This window comes from Danio aesculapii, chromosome 21 (assembly GCF_903798145.1).
Source record: "Danio aesculapii chromosome 21, fDanAes4.1, whole genome shotgun sequence".
Lineage (NCBI taxonomy): Eukaryota > Metazoa > Chordata > Actinopteri > Cypriniformes > Danionidae > Danio > Danio aesculapii.
The window spans coordinates 40,449,012-40,474,098 of NC_079455.1; the positions used below are offsets into that span (position 1 = coordinate 40,449,012).

The 25,087-nt window shown below is 38.5% G+C and overlaps 1 protein-coding gene across 1 annotated transcript in view; it reads right to left on the reverse strand.

Annotated features, from left to right (window-relative positions):
- Positions 1 to 25,087, reverse strand: part of col27a1a (collagen, type XXVII, alpha 1a) — a 156,084-nt gene that overhangs the window by 103,072 nt on the left and 27,925 nt on the right. Inside the window, exons 5-7 of the mRNA XM_056447135.1 lie at positions 13,784 to 13,837; positions 8,714 to 8,767; positions 5,756 to 5,809 (exon numbers count right to left, since the gene is read on the reverse strand). Of these exons, the coding sequence (XP_056303110.1) occupies positions 5,756 to 5,809; positions 8,714 to 8,767; positions 13,784 to 13,837 (162 nt within the window). The remainder of the gene's footprint in view (positions 1 to 5,755; positions 5,810 to 8,713; positions 8,768 to 13,783; positions 13,838 to 25,087) is intronic.

Genomic DNA, 25,087 nt, shown 5'->3' on the forward strand with positions numbered 1-25,087 from the left:
ACCACCAGTCTCATTAAGTGAGGTTAATATTAAATTAAACAACTGAATACTGACTATAAAATAATATATGGTTGTTAGACTGCTGCACTTTTTGTGCTGTCAATAAGCTCGTTTAAATAGTTCCTATTGGTGTATGTGCACCGTTGTGTGCAATGTTTGTATGTTCATAAACACCTACAAGGTTAGTGGGGTCACGAGTCAATGGAATTGTTATTTTGGGGGTTGCAAGCTAAAAAAGTTTGGGAACCAGATTTCTGCCCACAGACATGGAGCAAGACTGTAAAGGCCTTAGAAGAGTCAAAGAGAGAGTTGTAAAGAGAGAACATTGTAACCATATAATAAGCGCATAGCTTATACTTTATAACACACATTGAAAAGACTGTGTTTAGTAGAGAACGTTTTTTTCAGTCATTATAGATTAGAAAAGTTATTATTTATTATTATTTGTTATGATCACCAGCGAGCGAGCAGTTGCAGAGCTCTGGAGAACTACAACCAAACTACAACTCCCAGAACTCTTTGCACCCACAGCTGGCAGACATTGGACAGACTCAGACAGATACACAACTGAAACTTATGATCACTGATTATCTGGACTATTTAATCCACTCACTTTCTCATACATGTTGCTGAGTCTTGTTTTTCCCACAGTCCTACCATGTTTTGACCCTTGTCTTGTCTAGCGTTTTGATTCTTTGCTGCCTAGCCTGACCATTTGCCTGCATTTTGACTATGTTTTATGTATTTTTGACTATTGCCTGTACAACTTCACTTTAATAAACTGCACGTGGATCGCCAACTCTTTTGTACCACATTCCATTGTTACATTACTATTATTATTATTATTTTTATTATTATTATGCATAATTGAAATATAGCATTTATAATATCAGTAAATACTGAAAATAAACAATCTATGATAGCACTTTTTGAGGTGACAGTTGACAATATTGACAGTATTTGATAAATATATTTGCTCAAATTTATTATTATTGTTATTATTATTATAGTAATAGTAGTAGTAGTAGTAGTAGTAGTAGTAGTAGTAGTAGTAGTAGTAGTAGTAGTAGTAGTAGTAGTAGTAGTAGTAGTAGTAGAGGTTGACATTTGCATGGAATTGCTCTTAACTATCTCTTATGGTAATTTCTAAGATGCTGAGTTGCTTAACCACTGTTTCGATCTCCAGCTCTTTGACCATGTGTGATCTGCTCTACTGGATTAGCTACTTAATATGTCTGGCCTTTCAGAACATCACAGGCTTCGGTTTATTGTTGGGTTTCGTCATTCAGCCTTTCATTCACTCTTTTATGACACACTGCCGTCCGTTTTTCCAGAGCCTCTGCTCTACATTTTGATGTCTCTGTTTCTAAGCACAGACATGTAACACGAAACATATGGAGCACACAAGCCTGCCAGGTATTACTAAAAACACGCATACACCTAAAACACATGTACAGGCAACTCGATAATCAAATCAGTTAATTCAGTAATAAATCAACTACAATAAGTAAAGATGATGTTTAAGAGGATTTTATCTGGTTTCGTGTTAAGTCAAATTTACATTGTTGCAAGGGGAAACAACACAAGTTGTTTTAAAGGAGACCTATTATGCAAAAATCATGTTTATAAGGGGTTTTAAACACAGTTGTGCTGCAACAGTGTGTGAACATAACCAGCTTCTAATGATAAAAATGTATTAATTAATTTTTTTTTATAATCACACTTGATAAAAACAGTCTGCTGAAACACTTTGATTGACATTCTCCATTTGTGCGTGTCATCAGAGGAGGAAAGCCCCACCCACTAGTGATCATTTTTCCCTCATTAGCATAGGAGGTTGGACTTGTTTTTGAATCTGCCACTATGCTGACACACAGACCTGTGTAGCTCCGCCCTCCCTCCAAAAGAGCACAATCTCATTTGAATTTAAAGCGACAGTCACTAAAACGCCACAATTAGGATCAAAGCCTAAAATGGGGAGTTTCAAAGTGCAATAAAACATTCAAAATCAAATAAAAAGTGCTCAGGGGCACCTTAAATAATGTGTTGGTGCTCTTTGGGAAGGGGATTTATCAGAATAAACAGGAAAAATCAGTCCAAGACACTCGAAAACTGTGGAAAACATATTAAAAAGCCTTTATTACTCTTTGAAACGTCTATCGTTATATTTAAAAATATTTTAAAGACTGTCAATTTAGAACAGTGCACATGTTTTAACAATTGACTATGGTTTATACTATTTCTGTCTGTCTATGTGTTGTGACAAGTATTTATTATTATTATTAAAAAATTAGATTTTATTTATTTATTTTTTTTTTTGTAACTTTGTCCTATGCTGCCTGTCTTGACCAGGACTCCATGGTAGAAGAGATATTGCATCTCCCATTAAGATCTCCCATTCCTGGTTAAACAATTAAATAAATAAAAAATATTGACATGGCTATTCCTTAAAACTGCACCTACGCATTTTGGCAAACCCTAAGTTTTAAGGAATAGCCATGTCAATAAAGGCTTTAAAATATTTTTTTCCACATTTTTCGAGTACCGTGGACTGATTTTTGCAGTTATAAAACAATATTTTGAGCTGAAACTTCTCATATACACACTCTATATACACATCAGAGGCTTATTTTACATCTTGTAGAAAACGAGACATAATAGGTCCTCTTTAACCCTTACAAACATGAATTTTATTTGCACTTATTCCACAAATTCAAATTTTTATTCGTATTCGGAATATAAAAATATGTTTAAATAAATATAATAATGAATAAATGAAGCAAATATATAGTGGCATTCACCATAAACACCATTTAGCATCAGGACTAATAAGTTAAAGTGAAAGTGAAACTAGCTGTGCGTGTGAAATGTGCTATTCATTTACCATAGATATATACACTAGATATCGCATATGGACCCTGAGCATGCGTCAATAGCGCCGCCACATTTGTACAGTGCTCCCAGGACAAGTGTCATTCAAGCGCACTAGTCAAGATTAAAGCCAATCTGAAGATGCTGGACTTTAAACTCTGTGTATGGGTGTAGTAACGAGCAAACAAAGAAAACTAAGCACAAAGGCAGAACATTTCATTGGTAAGATTTAGTTTTTCACGTTTTTCTATGCTACGAACTTTTGTGCTCAACAAGTATTGATGATAATACAGTCATTCACATGATCATAAGGAAAGCAGCACCAAATTGCACTAAATATCAGGCTTATGCTAGTTTTGTTGAATAAAATAAGCAAACAATGTAAATGAAATGACAACAAGATGCTACAGTGCTAGAAACTTGTATTATTGTCGGCTAAGTGAACGAGTCGTTCATAACAGGGATTCATTTACAAACGAAACCCTCCTTCCATTAGAATTAGAAGTGAAAGCAGGAGAGGGGGTGTGTTTCTGGACACGGATTAGATCAAATTTAACAAGGAGGGTGGATAATACATTTACATGCACACAAACACTCGCTCTTTGTCGGCAATGCCTGTGCGCTTATCCATCAATGTAGAAAAGTTATGTAACGATTTTCGTAATTTAAAAAAATATTCGCATACTGACCATCTGGAAAACTCCAGATCATAGATATATGTATATATGTGTACTGTATATATCTTTAGCTGCAGATGGCCAGCCCTCTACTGCGCCTTGGTCCCATTTTCATTTCAAAGGAGCTCTACCCTGTACTAAAATGGTGGCTCCATTGACACATTCCTTCCATTAGACAACAATGGCATGGGCGACGTCTATGTATGTCGCATCTATGCGACATCATGTAAATATTTATTAGGCTTGGGCGGAATCTAAATTTTGTTTCAGTCAAACCTCCTCCCTATTTTACCTCGGTGAGAGATGAGATGAGATGATGTGTTCGTGAACAGAAGAGCCAAAAACCAAAAACCACCCAGCTAGATGATACAGAGTCCAGACAGCCTATAACAAGCTGTCTGTATAAACACACACACACGCATAGACACTCTCTCTCATTCACACATATGCACACACATAGACAGCACCAAGCCAGCAACGCACAGCATCACGCTCTCTCTCTCTCGTTCACACACACACATAGACAGCACCAAGCCAGCGACGCACAGCATCACGCTCTCTCTCTCGTTCACACACACACATAGACAGCACCAAACAAGCGACACACAGCATCATGCTCCCTCTCATTCACACACACACACACACACACACACACACACACACACACACACACACACACACACACACACACACGTGCTTGCTTGCTCGGGAGCGATTTTGTTAGACCGCCCGATCCCGTTCAAATTTCACCAGAGTTACTGACCGTTCTCGCGCTTTATTCGGAAGTTCATTCCCGCACCGAAAGAAATCTGGTCGCTATACCACGGGAATGCAGACCTCTAGTTCATATTTTCCATGTCTCCCTTCTCGTTCGGTCGAAACCCAAAGTACTGCCAAACTGCAGAGGGTATGTTCTTTTTGGAGACCAGGTCACTTGGTGCGCGACTCGCCATCTTACCTCACCTCTCACTCTCTCCTCCACACTGTTCCATGATGACAATCACGCACACGCATTTTTAGGCATTAAATAAATAATATTTAATACTTGTCGCCTATATAAGTGCATAGTTTTTATGACCGTATAACGGTATTGAAACCAATACCATTGCTATTTTTAGATCCCGTGGTATTCACCTTATTCTCCGTGTACAAGCGGGCGCAACCATTTGAATCATTTTGGCTCGAGACTTCCGTTCTCATTCACTTCCATTCATTTTTAAACGTTAAAAACAGCTCGTTTTGCTGCTTGGTGTTGCAAACAGATTTTTCTCAATATATTCTTCTACTTTGTCTGTATTGTCATGTAAACACTTGTTGTAGAGCAAGTAGTGTGACCGTTTTCTGCCGTTTATTATTCCTAGTCATTTCTCCCATAGGCAGCTGAATCGGAAGTTCTAAAACAATCGCAAAAACGCGCCACTTCCGCATCGAAGAATAAGGTCAATACCATATTAACATATTATCGCCCAAGCCTAATATTTATGTTCATATACAAACATCTAAATGTGTACACCCTAAGCATTTGTTTTCCTTGCATTATGTTAATTACATTATAGGTGTCCTTTTTAATTAAAAAAAACATATTTCTGCAAAATACGATAGATGGATTTTAATACTTGCATCCAATCAGTCGTAAAGGGTTGATAATGACTCTAATCTACTTCAATAATTGACTTTCATCATTTTGAGCAGTTGCTGCTGTTTTACACATAACATATGCATGCTCACGGCCATCATTTAAAGCAGGCATCCAATACAGGATTTTTCCAGCCATCCTGCTGCAAGATCCTTCCAATGCAAACACACACACACACACTGCTTACAGTAAAATGCCTGGCAGAGAGTCTAAACGTACTATAATCATGCACAGCTGAGACGCAACACACACACACACACAGACAAAGAGAGTTACTCATGGTGAACGACTGTACGTCTCTCAATGGCCTTGCTTGACGTGTATGTGCGCGAAGTATAAAGGAGTGATAGACGACTCATTGGGGATTCCCTCTGATGTTTACATGGAGTTTCTATAGCAACTGAAGATACAGTGAGGCAGAATATGTGGGAGCGCTTCAGAGTGTTTGCGTGGGTCTTGTAATCAAGAGTGCATACAACTGAACCAATGTCGACCGGAAAGTGCACAGCAAAAAATAGAGTTCCTTATAAATCTTGAAGTAATGGAGAGAGTATTTTCACAATATCTTTACCTTACGGCCTTCCACCCCGACTAAACCAAGAGGACCGGACAGACCAACATCTCCCTGCAAACACAGACAGGCAAACATTACACACGAACAACCCAGTGCTGCCATACAAACAAACACATCCAGTGCAGATGCTGTTCTTGTGTTTGTGTATGCTGAATATCTACTTTAGGACTTTTCCCACTTCTAAATTTGAACCCTGGGTGGATGAATGGTTTACACTTACAATTTAGAAGTGGAATTAGTGCTGCTTTTTGACTGTTTATATAATCCCTTTTCACATTTGAAATATTTAATCCTATTTAATCTTTTTTAACACTGTGCAAAAAGACTCAGGGCCCTATCATACACCCGGCACAAGCGCAAGATATGTTTGGCACGATTTGTTGCTATTTTCAGACCGGCGCAACAGTCATTTTCACATTTTGTGCCACGTTGTTTAAATAGCAAATCCATTTGCACCGCTTTGTGGACTCATAGGTGTTCAGGTCTAGATAGGAGATGTGTTAAGGTGCATTGTTGAAGCGGTGCTATTTCAAGGAACTGAAATAGACCGCGCCACTGACCAACTGAAAGTAGGTCTAAAGTCCAGCACAGAGCACGTTAGTTATGCGCCTATGCAGGTCCAAAACACGTACACATTGCTTAATACTCACCGGATATACAGCAATACACAAATATCTTTACATATGAAAAAATATAATAATCAAAGGATTAAAATTTTATTTAAATTATTATTTTCTATCTAATATAAAAACCACTACCTAAATTCCTTCATGTTGGGGGGCTTTTTTCAGTTTATTCATGACAATTTGCATTTGTATAATGTTATTATTATTAGCAGTATTATTTATTATTAGTTTCCCAGTGCTGGGTTGTGGCTGGAAGGGCATCCGCTGCGTAAAACATGTGCTGGTAAAGTAGTCGGTTTATTCTTCTGTGGCGACCTCAGATTATTAAAGGGACTATGCCGAAAAGAAAATGAATGATTTATTATAAGGGATGTCCAGATCCAATCAGTTTCCAGAATCCAGTTTCAGACTCGATTGGAGTTGGACATTACCTCCCGATCAGGACTCGCACATATATGTATATGTTGCAGAGACGCTATTGGTTAAATGCCGGAAAAAGTAGAACATGGAAGCAGCTTGAAGCAGTTTGTCTGCGGTCTGGAGGATTTATAAAGTGGATGACGACAACATTGCCATGGCAAACTGTGAGATTTGTAAACTTGGGATTACCTGCCGGATATTTTAAGTTGAGGTGCTATTTATTTTTATATTCAGGGCTCGAAATTGCGACTGTTTTGGTCGCATATGCGCCCGAAATTTCATCTATGCGAACTCAAAATATATTTGGGAGCATTTGTGCGAGTGCATAAAATTGATGTCGTGCGACCAGTTTTCACAGCAAAATGTCACCACACGCATGGAATTACAGTGATTAGAGTGTTACTATATAATAGAATCTGTTAGTATAAAACTGTGCTCATAATTTTTGGTGCGTGCGACTAAATTTTGCCTGGTGCGCCTAAATTTTTGAAGTTAGAAGCACTGGTGCTTCCAAGAAAAAAGGTTAATTTCGAGCCCTGATATTATGTATTTTTTTATATTTACCGTTGCACTAAAGTCCAAAAGTGAACACTTTATGTTATTTATTGATTGTTCAAGCTCCCAGAAGTGCTCTGTTTGTTAACAGTTGTTGAATGTTAAAGTAAGGTGAATTTAATAAAAAATCCAGAACATCCTGGGTCTGTTTCTTCACTCTTCTTTATTCTTTTTTTATGTATTATAGAAGTATCGGATCAGATTTCGGTATCGGCAGATCAAATGACTCAGACTTGGACTTAAGGGCAAAAAAAACCTGATCCGGACATCCCTATTTATTATATGCATATTTATATTATATTTGCTTAAAAAAATCAAGTTTAGATCTGTCCTGTTTTGGGGACGTCTGCATCACCATTTGTGGCATAAGAACAGGACGTGTGTTTGGATATAACTTTTTTTTGACCACACTTCATTATTATTGTTCATTTATTCATTTGCAAAAGTTAGAACTGAATTTAGAAATAGTTTTGAAACAAATCTTTGGGCTTAACAAACAAAATCAAATATGTAGGTTAACGGATGTCTTCAGTGGAGTAAGTTTCCACCATTCCCTTACTTCACGAAAGTAAAGGAGTAAAGAGAAAAAGTAAAGTAAAGAGAAGGTAAAAAGGTTGACCAGAGGAGGCTTGTTCTTTATCCTCGCGCTGCAGATGCTCTGTTTAACTGTTTTCTCGCTAGTAAAGCGTTCAGTTTTTCCTCTTACAAAGTCCGCCATATAAATAGCAAATATGCCATGGTACGAGGCAACTGACTGTTAAAAGGAATGGGAGATTAGTCTCTGATTGGTTTATGTTATGTTATGTTATTTTAAAAAAACACCCAGAACTCATTAAGAAAATAAGCACAACCCTGTTAAACCACGCGTCAGAGCGCAGAGCATATTTTTCTATCCTTAAAATAGCAAAAGTGGATGCCCTTAATGTCTTATATTCCCCTGCTCACAGCAGGGGAAAATTGACAAATAGTGATAGAAAATGTGACAACTGAAGTAAAACAAGGACATTTATACCTTTATAGTCTGCAAAAGTCCAGTTAGGATACATTTTGGATGGTAATAAATAATACTTAAGTACACTAGATCCTCTGTGTAAATAGGTTGAGCTTTGCATTCAGCCAATCAGTGAGTTGTCTTTGCAAATATGCTAATAAGGACATTACCCAGGGTTTGGGATACTGTATAATGTGAGAGATAACTTTTATTATATTCATGCATCCGCTTAAGTCATGACTCTGCTTACCAATAACTTAAATGTGAAAAGTAACACGTTTAAATGTGATCTGACAATATTTTGACTGTTGGTAAACATTGAAGAATGTGTATATATCAGAAGGAGTATGTGTGTTTGCTCACTTTATCTCCTTTTGGTGCTTTTCCAGGAGAGAGTCCGGGGTCTCCCTTCTTCCCCTGAAAGAAAGAGCGACAGAAGAGACTGAGACAGAAACTTATAGAATTATAGATTAAGACAATGTCAGTGGTGTTTGCCCAGATTCTTTGGTTAAACTGTGCTCCTGAGACCAATTTTAAGCAATTTTAGAATTTTTGTTGTTTTAATGAAAGCTATGGAAAAGGTCAACCAATTAATTAATACTGGGTGGATGTCAAGGTGTTGCTATACAAACCAAGCTGTTCTGCATAGATGTCAGGGTGTTAGTATAAAACTGCTATTGTGTTTTTTTTAGCTTTCATACATAGCTCAATTTCTTTCTTAAAGGGCACCTATCATATAAAATCTAGCTAACTTTTGGTGGCTATTTGGACAGAACTGTTTGTAGCTATTGTGTGTCCACAGTCATACTGGAGTGATATAAACACAACAAATCTCTTTTTTAATTTCCTGACATTAAAATAGAATCTAAATCCCAGCAATTTTGAGGAATACCACAATGTGACAGCCACAATACCATGTGTCTCAGTATTAACATGTATAAACATGTCCACAGAACAGGATTTGCAAAGAAACTCTCTTCAACTCTTTGTAATCCGACTGCACTTCGGGAAGCAGTAAGTGCTGCACTTTGTGTTTTTAGAGCATTTTGAATTATACTTTTTCATCGACATCACCACAGCTACACTGTGTACACAACTACAAATGAGGACGCTTCAATCACACGACAGCAGTCTCAGGTTGTAGACCAGGGGTCACCAATCTCGGTCCTGGAGGGCCGGTGTCCCTGCAGGGTTTAGCTCCAACTTGCCTCAACACACCTGGCTGGGTGTTTCAAGTATACCTAGTAAGACCTTGATTAGCTCATTCAGGTGTGTTTGATTAGGGTTGGAGCTAAAATCTGCAGGACACCGGCCCTCCAGGAACAAGTTTGGTGACTCCTGTTATAGACATTAAATCAGGTTTATTTTGTACAGAAACTTAGCCATAATGGACCTCTATACAGTAGTATATTTACCAGTTTAGTGCAAGGGGTTTTCAAACTGTGGGCGCACCAGTACCTATAAAGACATTGTGGTGTGCACTCGAGTAAATTATGATGACGATTTTTATGCGTTCACTAGAGGGAATATGAATAACGTTAGCTCCACAGCTAACTTTCAGGCACCAGTAGAGTTAATGCTTAAGTAAAATATATACAAATATAATGGACCGGGTGCTTTTTAAAACTAATGACAGTGAATGAATGAAAGTCAAACCGGTGAGCCAACTGACAAAAACGTGTCCTTCTGAATTAAATCAACAGGATGCCCTTCTGGATCTTTCACTTACTTTTAAGACTACTGACTATGTTTACATGGACATCAGTTATTTGCCTTAATAAGACAATAATATAATTAAGGTGTAATGTGAAGGGCTTTTTGAGTGTTGCGCTACCAGGCTATATACGTATCCTGCAGAGGCTCATGTAATTTCATCTTTAATTTATCGACTTTAACTGCAGTTCGTTTCAAGTTTCACTTTCACTCATGAACATTTCATTCACGTCCCCGTGACAATTAGTATTAGATGTATAGAGGGTATTAGATGCGAATATAAAGAAAGGACTGGTGGAAGAGTGTTGTTTTAATGGAAAGCTGAATGGAAAGAAAAAAAAAACCCTCTGCATTTCGTGATGTGTGTGTGTGTTGCTTTAATTAGTATTAGTCATTCCAACTAAAATTAATCAAATGTGTGTGTGCGCGCACGGTCCTTAACTGACAGCCGCGCTTGTGGATGCGGCAAAATGCGGCGAAAAGTCCTACACACTGAAAAAAGTGTTGCATGCAAAACTGTTGCAAACAATTTATTTGTGTTGAATTTAAACAAACAAATTAAATTGAGCAATGTTCAACTTAATTTGTTTGTTTAAATTCAGTCCAAATAAATTGTTTACAACCACTTAACGTAAAAAAATTGAGTAAATCCGAGGAATCATCTTTGAATAATTTTTTTCAGTGCATGACTGTAGTTTGATTACGGTGTTTACTTCAATAATGCCTCTAATATATACATACTCCACATGCCTAAATTCTATTTCTGTTTAGTTCAGTTATTACTTTAGTCGGATTAAGGTAATCAAAAATCGCTGTTTACATGGTAGACTCTTAATCGCAGTGTTGTCTTAATCATGTTAAAATCATATTAAAGTATTGTTGCCCATGTAAACGTTCTCAATGTTCGACTCAACCACACCATCAGGGCTCTGCGAACTTGGATTTGCTCACGCTTATTTACGGTTAGTCGTGTCAGGAATCCAACCACAGATTAGCATGTTGTCCTCACAGAAACAGGCTCAGCCATCACACTGAATTAGGTAAGCTGTATATTTATGTTTCAATGTAACTAATTCTACGCACTTTAAACGCAGCAAGTAATATGTGAATGATGTTTGCGCATGCATTATAATTTTGGCTCGAGGGAGGGGTGTCTGGGGGGGCACGAGTGAAATTGGATTTGGGGGGGGGGGGCGTGTGTCATAAAAGTTTGAAAACCCCTGGTTTAGTGAACATCCTAACACATTTGCTGTGTGTAAAGGCTGATTTATACTTCTGCATCAAGCGCACGCGTATGGTCCGGCACAGCCTTCGCACGGTCGCATCCGCTGATGCACACCTCTCAAAAAATATCAAACTACACGTTGCAACGACGCGTATGGTAAGCTCTGTGATTGGTAGTGGTGACGAGTGTGGGCGGTGCTGAGAGCCGCAAGCCTGATGGAGCGATTGTTTACAAGTGTGGAGTCCCGTAAAGAAGCTACACATGGAGACTTTTGTTTTGTGTTTACCTTATGATTAAAGTTCTTACACGTCCGCCAGTTCCCGTCATTGAATGAGCGAGTTTGAGCTACTTGTACATTAAGGTAGCGTTCAGAAAGAAAAAAAACACCTGCGAAAAAAACTCGACACAGAGAAACATAAAAACCTGCTGCCAGCTAGCGTTGCGGAAGTGTTATTGCAGCGCAACACAAACAGCATGCAGAAGTATAAATACATGGCTATGCGCAGGGCAGGCACAACAGGTCACGCTGATTACTTGAAGCAGAAGTATAAATCAGCCTTAAGTAAGCAAATGCACTCTGTGTGTGTGCACGCGCGAACGTTAGAATGATATTTGTGTGTGGCTCATTCATCTTTCACCCCAGTGACAGATAAGTCTCCACATTGATCCCGTGGGCTCGCCTGAACACCCGCCGGTGACCTACTCACACCTGCAGCTTTTTCACAATGGACGTGCCTAGACTGCAGCTCTGCACAAGACGTTTGGCCACAGGAGATATGTTCGTGCTCAATTGAGCCTGGTTTCTCTCTAGCTTTTTTTCCTTCACTTTCGTCATTTGGTGAAGTTTGTTCCTCGCCACTGGCTTGCTTGGTTTGGGACTTGTGGAGCTGCGCATCGATGGATTTGCTCTTCAGTGTTTGGACTTTCAGCAGTGAAAATTAATCCACACTGAACTGAACTTAAACTGGACTGACACTGTTTCAATTTACTAGAACTTCCATTTTAAGCTTCTTTGACACAATCTACATTGTAAAAGCGCTATAGAAATAAAGATGAATTCAATCTTAGCATGAAGGCTTAATAAACTCCTCAATAACTGCATTAAATAACTATTGTGAAACTTCCGGAATCAGTGATAACTTTGCTAGTCATGGCTGACTTCCTGTTTTATCGAGTCTCTCAGTCTCTGTCTGTCATTTCGCACCCTAAGAGTGTTTGGGGATATCCAGCTCATTAGCATATAAAGGCACAAGCACAACAGCTAAAACTCCCTTTGACTCAAAAATGTAACATTTTAGGGTATAATAAATGATCTAATGGATATTTTTACCTGGAACTTAACAGAAACATTCTGGACACACAACAGACTTACTTAAGGCGGCATGGTGGCTCAGTGGTTAGCACTGTCACCTCACAGCAAGAAGGTCACTGATTTGAGTCCCAGCTCGACCAGTTGGCGTTTCTGTGTGGAATTTGCATGTTCTCCCCGTGTTGTTGTGGGTTTCCTCCGGGTGGCTCTGGTTTCCCCCACAGTCCAAACACATGCGCTATAGGTGAATCAGATGAACTAAATTGGCCGTAGTGTATGCGTGTGTGTGTGTGTGTGTATGAGAGAGTGTGGGTGTTTTCCAGTACTGGGTTGCGGCTGGAAGGGTATCCGCTTAGTGAAACACATGCTGAAATAGTTGGTGGTTCATTCCACTGCGGTGATCCCTAATAAATAAGGGACTAAGCCGAAGGAAAAGGATTGAATGAATGAATAAAAGGGTCAAACAGTTGCCCCTTCAATATATTTTGACACTTCATCCTCCACCCGGCCCATTGAACAGCACGACTCCTAGCAAACAACACTAAAGATGCTAATCAGATCAAAACAAGGCCGTTATTTAAACAGCTTGTTTTGAGCTTCATACATTACAGTAATTAAGGGTTTGTGTGCGCACGTTCATGCACTTGTGTTGCAGACAGAAAAACATGCGGGAAGTCTCCAGGCCGTTACACCTTAACTTAAGTTTGTCTTCAAAGACGGCCTGGAATAATTAAACACAGAAAGCACAGGCCATGCAATTACACAAACACACACCCTGCTGAGCTGCTCGGCTTGTTTACCACCTTTGTTGCATTTACAGGGATAAAACAGGCAAACCAATCACACACCGGGACATCACACGCACACACACACACATCTAACATGGAAAATGTTTAGTTTATAGCCTGTCTTTTTCACGCTAAAGCTACACAAGCGCTCTTTTCTATATCATGGGAAAGACTTTCCACAACCTGCTGGGCTTCTTCTGAGTTTAAATAAATCAAAGTGTGTGTATGTGTGTGTGCATGTGTTTCCAAAACCTTGTCCGCAGGGTTTTGTATGCAGCCCAACAGTACCAGCAGGCGGTGCGGTGATGAAAATAACAGAAGGTCAAACAGAGGAAGATGAGCAGAGCAGTACATAGGATCAGACTGCAGATAATCTGACAGAGAGTGTGGCTTTTTACCTTCAGTCCTGTAGGACCGGTTCGACCTGGCTTGCCATGTGGTCCAGGAGGTCCCTATGAGAAATGACATAAAAACACGCACACATTAGAAACAAACAATTAAGCTAAGTGGAAAAGCATGTAGAAGTTCTCCTACTGCAGTGCAATGGCAATAGCACCCCTTGTGGCTGTGTTGAGAAGACAACTGCCTCATAATGCTTGAAAGTAAAGGGGTAGTTCACACAAAAATTAAGATTTGCTTACACGCAAGTCATTCATTCATTTTCTTTCCAGCTTAGTCCGTTTACTAATCAGGGGTTGCCACAGCGGAATGAACAGCCAACTTATCCAGCATATGTTTTACGCAGCGGATGCCCTTCCAGCTGCAACCCATCACTGGGAAACACCCATACACACCCATTCACACACATACACTACAGACAATTTAGCTTACCCAATTCACCTATACCACATGTCTTTGGACTTGTGGCGGAAACCAGAGCACCCAGAGGAAACCCACACCAACACGGGGAGAACATGCAAACTTCACACAGCAATGCCAACTGACCCAGCTGAGGCTCTAACCAGCGACCTTCTTGCTGTGAGGCCACAGCGCCCTCACACTTATGGGAGTAATGCAATTCTTTTCTTGATTAAACACGAAACAAGATATTTTGAAGAATGTCAGCTCTATGGTAGAAACAATAAAAAATACTAAAAGGAAGTGAATGGCAGATTTTTCCAACATTCTTCAGAATATCTTCTTGTATATAACTTGTTTAAAACAAGTGAAGGACGCACTGTAAGAAATCCTGGGGTATTAAAAGCCAAATTGGGTAAAATTTTGGGTTAAAATTGGTCCTATTCCTTAAAAAAAATAACCCTGCAGGTGGGTTAGTCCCTATTACATCCAGAAGTGGGTTGAAATAACCTGGCATTTTTTAACGTGAAAGTAAATGATGACAGGATTTTCATTTTTGGGTGAACTATCCATTTAAACTACCTAACCCTTTTTTCTAAGTTGGCGGTTCAGTCTGCTGTGGCGACCCCAGATTAATAAATGGACTAAGCCGAAAAGAAAATGAATGAAGACTATTTTCTGCTTCTTATGCTGTGTTCACACCAGACATGACATGTGCGAATAAATTGCGCTATTCACACATAAATAGTCACGGGAACATTTCAACTTTACTCGCTTCATTCAGGCGTCAAATTCACTTCACAATAGATGCGGATTCGCATCATGGGGAGGGCTTCTGTCTGTCCGATGACTCTAGCTTCGTTGCTAAACGGCTAAAATGCATTTTATTGCATAGTAGCTGTGCTTTAAGTACTTTAGAAAGGCTGAAAAACAACTTAAATTCTTTCGGCACCATGTCGGAGTCCATTAAATCCTTTCAGAGGTGCACTGAGCTCTATGAGTTCATCAACTCCAGCAGAAACTACACCAGGATGATGGAGGCTTTCAGCAGTGCTTCAGACTGAGCGGAGCCCAGTTTAATGAGCTGTTGTCCGGTGTCGGCAAGAGGATTTCCCATTGGGACACCAACAACAGGCACTACGTCATAATCACGCCCCTAGAAGAGCAAGCTCCTGATTGGTTAATGTATCGCGAATGTCCACTGAAGTTCAGATTTTCCAACTCGAGCGAATCTTGTGAAACGTGCATCAAACAGTCAAAACGCTCAACTCACACCGCATCATTTGCACCGCCTCATTTGCACGAAACACGCCGCAAGATGTCTATTCACGACTTAACATGTAAATCCATTGTACTTGGCGCTTCCTCTGCGTCTGGTGTGAACGCAGCGTTACACTTTCATATGATTTCCTGCATCTCTATATGGGTAAAAACAGTTTCTAAACTCCCTCAAATGCAGCTACATTTGTAAAGTATACATCACATAATATTAAATTTGATTAATTCTCATGTTCATGATGTTCACAGATCTAATATACTGATACAAATGCAATTTCTTCCTTGTTTACATTCATGCAAATCACCAACATGATTCAAATTGATGCATTTTGATTGCCTTTTTTATACCTTTTTTGTAATTAACAGTAGTAGTTTGGTTTAGTTTGCCATTTTCCTGGCAGATACGTTTAAGACAAAGATGTCAAACTCAGTTCCTGGAGGGCCGCAGCTCTGCACAGTTTAGTTCCAGCACTAATTAAACACACCTGATCAAACTAATTGAGTCCTTTAGTTTTGTTTGAAACCTATAAGTGTGTTGAAGCAGGGTTGGAACTAAACCGTTTCACACCCCTGGTCTAGGAACTATACTCTCATTCCAGTGTAATAGTCAAGGAATTTTGCAACAGATTCAATAATATTACGCAGATTCCAACTGGTGTAGGGCTTGGTGTTGGGGACTATTTTCAGCCGCTGTGTAATATTATTGAGATGCTGCAGCCATGGTATGGCAGCAAACTGTCTTGATCATTACACCAGAACGAGAGTATACAGCGGAGAAAATAAGTATTGAACACGCCATATTTTTTCCTGGGAATAATATTTCTAAAGAAGCTGTTGACATGGAATTTAACCAGCTTTTGGTGAAACTCCAAACAATACAAACATAAAAATAAAACAAAACAAATAATCTGAAAAAAGAGTTCTGTGTAATAACAACGACATGACTCTGAAATTACTACTGAAATGTGTTTAATACTTTAGAAAAGAGGCTTTTTTTGGTGACGACAGCTTAAAGATGCCTCTCATAGGGAGAATGAAGTCACATGCATTGCTAACTTCAACAGAGTGTAAAAATCTTGATGGTTCTGGGGGTCTCGTCTATCAGATCAGAGCTTTATTTTGTATTTTCTACTGGATTCGAGTCAGGTGATTGGCTGGGCCATTCCACAGCTTGATTTTCTTTCTCTGAAAGCATTTGAGAGATTCATTGCCTGTGTTTTGGATTTTTATCTTGCTCAAATGTCCACCCTGGTTTCATCTTCATCCTCCTGATCATGTAGACGTTGGACTGAAGCAGCGGATATTAATTTACACTGAGGAAGGGCAGAGGGTTGCTGAAGAACTACTGTAAGATTTTAGCTGCTGTCTGGACTTTCACTGCTTTCTACACCTCCCTTTCTTCATGTGTTCAATGCTTTTTCCCTGCATCATTTAATTGTATTACACATAACTTAATTTGTATACCAATTAGATTTGTTTTCTTTGCATATATTGATTTCTTTGGTTGTTACCAACATACCGGCAACAATTCAGTCAACGTCACTTTTAGAAATATGTTTTCTGAGAAAAATGGTAAGGTGTTCAATACTTATGTTCCCCACTGTAGTTATCAGCCTAGAAATGAGCAACTTTTCATTTTCAGTCAGTTTTACTACCTAATGTAATTATAGAAGTTTTTTGTTTTTGACTAAGATGCTAATGGTCTAATCTGATTCAATGCTCTATGCTAAGCTAAGCTAAAAGTGCTCCCGACAGACCTGGAGATTGGCTGAATGGGTTAAAAAATGGTAAAACTCAACTGCATAATTATAGGAGAGTACTGAAATTTGACTATTTTAAAAGAAAAAAAGTGAAGTGTTCCTTTAAAGAGACCTATAAAGTAGCATTTTAATTATTTTTTTTTTGGTATTGAGAGCATGACATAATTTGTAAACCATTAAAGTAATTTAAGCTTTACAGACACATTTTGGTGACACCAAAGGCTTAAATTACATAACACACACTCTTTAATGCTCTCTAGCTACATACTACGTGGTTTTATGTTTATATACTTGTATAACTGAGCAGGCCAGTAGCCAGGAGAGGGGTCCAGGTGGTTTAAAAGACCCCTCACAAATAAAAGTTCAGAATTTGTCCCATACATGAGCTCATTTGTCCTATTAGGCTGCCATGCCATCATAAATTGTGAAAATAATGCATCGAAAAAGGCTTTAAGACCAAGCAGAATACTTGGTTGTCACTTTAGTGGGACTTTGGCTAATCGGTTTTGGCTAATGCAAACAATTGGCTAATGCAAACAATTACTTTTCATGAGTCCAACATTCAGCTGTGCAGGAAAACACACAAGTTGACGTACATTATTAGAAGACATGGGATCAGCTTTCACTGCTATGCAGATGATACTCAATTATATATTTCAACTAAACCTGACGAGACGTCTAATCTGTCCAAGCTAACTGAGTGTATTAAAGATGTTAAAGACTGGATGACCAACAATTATCTTCTCTTAAACTCAGACAAAACAGAATTATTACTTATTGGGCCTAAATACTGTACACAGCAGATCTCACAACTCGACCTACAATTAGAGGGATACAAAGTTAGCGTTAGCTCTACTATAAAAGATCTGGGTGTCATATTAGACAGCAATTTAACTTTTAAAAATCATATTTCCCATGTCACAAAAACTGCTTTCTTTCATCTGAGAAATATAGCTAAGTTACGAAGTATGCTATCCATCTCAGATGCAGAAAAGCTTGTCCATGCTTTTATGACTTCTAGGCTGGACTACTGTAATGCACTGTTTGCTGGCTGCCCAGCATCCTCTATTAACAAACTTCAATTAGTACAAAATGCAGCTGCCAGAGTTCTTACCAGGTCTAGAAAATTTGATCACATCACCCCAATTTTATCCTCCTTACACTGGCTGCCTGTTAAGTTTCGTATTGAATTTAAAATATTGCTTCTTACATATAAAGCTTTAAATAATCTAGCTCCTGTTTATCTAACCAATCTTCTGTCTCGCTACAATCCAACTCGCTCTTTAAGATCTCAAAACTCAGGGCTCCTGGTAGTACCTAGAATAGCAAAGTCGAGTAAAGGAGGTCGAGCCTTCTCATTTATAGCTCCTAAACTCTGGAATAGCCTTCCTGATAACGTCCGAGGCTCAGACACACTCTCCCAATTCAAAACTAGATTAAAGACCTATCTGTTCAGTAAAGCATACACTTAGTGCACCACTTAGGGGGCTTCCACACAGGTTATGCATCTTGCTGATATACACTGTGAACATCAGCTACGCTAATTATTTTCTTTATTCTCCATTTCCACCTGGGGATACTCTTCCCGAGGCCCTCAGACTATGCAGAGTCACTGATTCGATCCAAGACCAACGACGAGATGATCCCAAGGTTTCCATATCCTGGACCTGGCCGAATCCTGAACAACTACTGCGATGGTCATGGAAGAGTGGAGAACATGAGACTGTTTCCTATGACGCTCCAGAGACAGACGAGTCTTCGCTGAGGCCAGCTTCCAGCCTCCGCCACTGAGACTGCAGCTCTGCACAAGACGTTTGGCCAGCGGAGAAATTAAAATGGTCGTGCCCAACTGAGTCTGGTTTCTCTCAAGGTTTTTTTTCTTCACTTCCGCCTTTAGTGAAGTTTTTTTTCCCTCTCCGCTGTCGCCACTGGCTTGCATGGTTCAGGATCTGTAGAGCTGCGCATCGATGGATTTGCTCTTCAGTATTTGGACTCTCAGTAGTGATTATTAAACCACACTGAACTGAGCTCAACTGAACTGAACTTAAACACTACAAACTGAACTACACTGTTCCTATTTACTGTGACCTTTTATGTGAAGCTGCTTTGACACAATCTACATTGTATAAGCGCTATACAAATAAAGGTGAATTGAATTGAATTGTACAGTAAGTGATGTCATCTTTCACTACTGACCCTACTGCTTTATTGTTAAATAGAGAAAACATTTTACAAGTAACTTTTATTCTAAGTCTTGGACCTTATTGATGAACAATAAAAAGGTTTGAAGCACCATAAGCAGCCCTTATTGACAATTAATTTGAATACTAATTTGGCTATTGCTTTTATCCATGAATTTTCAAATGTACCTAACATGCAGTATTTAAATCATTCATTCACTCATTTTCTTTTCGGCTTAGTCCCTTTATTAATCTGGGGTCACACAGCAGAATAAACCGCCAACTTATCCAGCATATGCTTTAAACAGCGGATGCCCTTCCAGCTCCAACCCATCACTAGGAAACATCCATACACACTCATTAATACACTACAGTACACTACACTACATACACTACAGACAATTTTAGCTTACCCAACTCACCTATACTTGTTATGTGGGGGAAACCAAACTTGTGGGGGAAACCGGAGCACCCGGAGAAAACCCACGCAAACATGGGGAGAACATGCAAACATGGGGAGAAAAGCCAACTGAAAAGCGCTACCCGCTGTGCCACCACGTCGTCCCCCCAGCATTTAAATCTCATAATTAAATAGAAAAAGAGGCGAATAACAGCAAAAAGGTCTAGTTTTTGAGGAAAAAAGAACAAATCCTTTCACCAGCCTGACTACAGGCCTGTTGAGGACGCTTTAGGTATTATGAGTTTGTTTTTTATTCCAGATACAATTTATACTATAGAAACCAACTTTCCCCTCACTCCCCTTTTGACCTTTCATGTGACCCTGACCCTGCTCTGAGAGCACTTCATTTAAACGACTTCCCACCCATCAAAGGTTAGAGGTCAGTGTGAGGCTCAAGGTCATTGGGTGTTACTGAAAGAAAACAGTTCAAATATAAGCCCAAATCAAGTGATGCTATGCAAGAAGTCAAAACAATAGCAATTAATAAATATTGTTGGCAGCTTATATAAAATTTATCTCCAGTGTTAACACTCATGAGAATAAACAAAGCCAAGTCTCAGATTTTCACCTAGACATGCATTAAAATGCGATTTACTGTATGTATACTGTATGTGCTATATTTTATTTAACCTGAAAAGACTAGTTATGTGATTAATAATTAATACTATAGCTGTGTACAATATATGGATATGTTATGGATATTTATTTATTCATTCATTTTCTTTTCGGCATCGCAACACGGCGTGCACATGGCAGTTAAAAGTATCACACACCAGACGCGCACATTCGCATGATATTTAGCATGAAACTAATCAGATGTCACTGTGTGGCGTGGCAAGAATATGAACAGTGTCCTGAGTCGTGGCTGGGTGCCACCGACAGCTGCCGACTTGCAGCTCCGGTGTGTGTACCCTGATAGAAACCTGATATTAGAATTCTGAAATGCATGGTGCTGCATAGCGCTACGTCGCCGAGTGGCGCTTCTGGTGTGTGACCCCCTTTAGTCCCTTTGTTGATCAGGGGTCACCACAGTGGAATGAACCGGCAATTATCCAAGCATATGTTTTACGCAGCGGATGCCATCAAGCTGCAACCCATTACTGGGAAACACCCATACACTCTGATTCACACGCATAAACTACGGACAATTTAGCTTACCCCAGACTTGTGGGGGAAACCGGAGCACCTGGAGGAAACCAAAGCCAACACGGGGAGAACATGCAAATTCCACACAGAAATGTCAACTGACCCAGCTGAGGTTCGAACCAGTGACCTTCTTGCTGTGAGGCGACAACGCTACCCACTGCGCCGCCCACAGATATTTATATTTATTTAATTTAATATACATTAACAGTGCAGATTTAAAACAATATACGAACAACGACCAGTAAGGAGAGATATTTCTTTATTTCTTCATTAATTTAAATCTGCATTATTAAAATTGTATATTAAACTAAATAAAAATGACAAGAAATAAAATGTAATCTACCTCCACAACTTATTATTCACATTTCACACTATCTATCAACTTGTTTATGGAATTCAGAGTGTTTTTTTTAATTTTATTTTACACTTTAAAATGTTTTAAGAACAGAAAAGACCACTAAAGGAGGTCGAGCCTTCTCATATATGGCTACCAAACTCTGGAATAGCCTTACTGATGATGTCCGAGGCTCAGACAGACACTCTCTCAGTTCAAAACAAGATTAAAGCTCTATCTTTTTAGTAAAGCGTAAACACATTGCACACATAACTGGATGTGTGAGTATGCTTCATGCAGGTGAGTGGGATAAATGTATGCGTTGCGTTATTCGTTGTGTACAGCATGTTATTTATTCAGAGGTGTATATTAGGAGAAAGCAAAGGATGAGGAGAAAGTGCAAGCAGCATAGGCTGACTTTACTGAAAGTTCTCTTTGTTTTAATAAGCAAACACACACACACACACAAACAGCACACATTTAACATGAAAAGAGTGCCGACTGAACAAGGCCTAGTAGTCAGACTTTAACACAAGCTTCACAAACACACACACACAGGCCTTTGACGCGTGAACACTACATGTTGACTTCAGTTGCTAAAACAACACCTCACAATCTTGCCATCCTGTCAACAAAGGTCAAAGTTCAAGCAGGGTCTCAAGGGTCTGTGTGTGTTTGATTGGGACTGAAGATTCTTCACAAGCGCTCCTTATTCAAAGCCAGAGACCACCCAAAAAACAACAAATCATCTACTGTCTGTGTGTTAAAGCTCTAAAATACTTGAAACACAGGACATCGTGGGATTTAGTGCATCCATACTTAAGAAAATGAACAACATTTGATTTTTGTTTGACCGTTTTGGACAATGTGTGGTCACTAATCTAAATTTTTATGTGGAATATGTTAAATTATTAGCCGTCCCATGTTCTTTGCGCTCTTTTTCATATATTCTCAAGCGTTGTTTAATGAAGAGAACTTAATGGAACACGTTTTTAAACATAATAGTTTTACTCATTTCTAATAACTGAATTCTTTCATCTTTGCCATGATGACAGCACATAATATTTTATTAGTTATTTTTATAGGATACTAGTATTCAGCTTAAAGTGAGCTTTACAGGGTTAATTAGGTTAACTGGGAAAGGTAGGATAATTAGGCATGTTATTGGACAACAGTGGTTTATTCTGTAGCCAACAGAGGAAAAACAGGGGATAAGGGGGATACTTTTTTTTTGACTTTCTGCTAAATAAAAACATAATAAATATTAAAAATGACTTGGGAAATATTTGAAATAGAAAACATGTAATGTGTATTTATATAGTGCATTTATTGTGTATGGCCATCAGTGTTGGGGAAAGCTACTTTGAAAGTAATACATTACAATATTGAGTTCCTCCCTAAAAAAGTAACTAGTTGCATTACTTAGTAACTTTTTATGATAAGTAATGCGTTACATTACTTTTGAGTTACTTTTGTGTTACTTTTTATTACCTGACTGAGGCTTGATCTCTTTCAGAACTTGTTTTTCCCTTCTTTTTTAAAGAGAGGAGCTCTGCCATTAACAACGCACTATAAAAACAACTTTTTTAGTAAAGCATATACTCAGTGCATCACCTAGCAGTATGATACATGAATGTGCTCCACACAGGTTTCTGCATCTCGTTTATATACACTATGAACAGCAGCTACGCTAATTATTCTCTTTATTGTCAACTTCTACCTGGGGATACTCATCGCGAGGCCCTCAGACTATGCAGCGCCAAAGATTCGACCCAGGGACAGACGAGTCTTCACTGAGGTCCAGTTTCCAGCCTCCAGCACCTAGACTGCAGCTCTGCACAAGACGTTTGGCCAGTGGAGAAATGGTCGTGCTTAACTGAGCCTGGTTTCTCTCGAGGTTTTTTAATTATTCACTTTCGGCAATTGGTGAAGTATTTTCCTCACCGCTGTCGCCACTGGCTTGCATAGTTTGGGATCTGTAGAGCTACGCATCGATGGATTTGCTCTTCAGTGTTTGGACTCTCAGTAGTGATTTTTAAACCACACTGAACTGAGCTAAACTGAACTGAACTTAAACTCAGAAAACTGAACTACACTGCCTGAATTTACTATAATCTTCTTTGTGAAGCTGCTTTGACACAACCTACATTGTAAAAGTGCTATACAAATAAAGGTGAATTGAACTATATAACCTACACTTACATTTACCTTTAAAAAACACATAAAAATGTATGTGTATATATATATATATATATATATATATTAGGATAATGTTATATGAGAACTTCCTGACCCCAGAGCTTTACATGCCCTATATACAGATGATTGAAAGTATAAAGCAATGTATAAAACTATTTGTCTTACGTAAAATCTCTGTCCATTGAGACAATCCCTTTTTCCTTTTCTTCGATGCGTTCAACATAATGAACACATTCTCTCATTGACTGCGTGATTCATTGTGACTAACTTGAATTCAGAAATTTATTTTTTAAAAGCTCATTAATTAAAATGAAAAGTAACTCGCGTTACATTTTCAAAAAATAACTCAAATATTATTACTTATTTTTTTTAAATAACGCGTTACTTTTATTAGCTAGAAAAGTAATATTATTACATAACTCACATTACTTGTAATTCTTTATTAATAAATAATGATGATAATAATAATTAAAAAATAATATAGATTTATTCGCCTTACAGCAAGAAGGTCGCTGGTTCGAGCCTCGGCTGGGTCAGTTGGCGTTTCTGTATGGAGTTTGCATGTTCTCCCTGTGTTCGCGTGGGTTTCCTCCGGGTGCTCCGGTTTCCCCCGCAGTCCAAAGACATGCGGTACAGGTGAATTGAGAAGGCTAAATTGTCTGTAGTGTATGAGTGTGAATGAGTGTGTGTGGATGTTTCCCAGAGATGGGTTGCAGCTGGAAGGGCATCTGCTGCGTAAAAACGTGCAGGATAAGTTGGCGGTTCATTCCGCTGTGGCAACCCCGGATTAATAAAGGGACTAAGCCGAAAAGAAAATTAATGAATGAATGAATATAGATTTATTATTAATAGGGCTAATGCATTTGTTTTCAACTGTATTTCTCTGTTTTTAAAATAAATGTAATGGCCTCATTCTCTATGCAAACATCATAAGCAGTCTTTTATATTGCATTACCAGCAATAACATGAATATAGTCATATTTATGAAATACATAATACTGTACATAGAAAATTAGTTAATTTTATAAATAATCTATATTACTATCTATATATAAATAATAATATATTAATATATTAATATGAGGTTTTAAATATAAACTTATAAAAAATATATACTGATTTACATTCTGTTTAGAATTTTATAGAGAGAGAGAGAGAGAGAGAGAGAGAGAGAGAGAGAGAGAGAGAGAGAGAGAGAGAGAGAGAGAGTCAGAATTATTAACCGCCCTGAATTATTAGCCAACCCCCACCCCCCTTTATTTATTTCCCAATTTCTCGGACAGTAAATCATATTTGACTAAATAGTTTTCAAGACACTTCTATACAACCTAAAGTGACATTTAAAGGCTTAACTAGGTTCGTTTGGTTAACTAGGCATGTTAAGGTAATTAGGCAAGTTATAACGATGGTTTGTTCTACAGACTACTGGAAAAAATATAGCTTAAAGGCGCTAATAATTTTGACCTTAAAATGGATTTAAAAAAATTTTTACTTCTTTAATTCTAGCTGAAATAAAACAAATAAGACTTTCTCCAGAAGAAAAAATA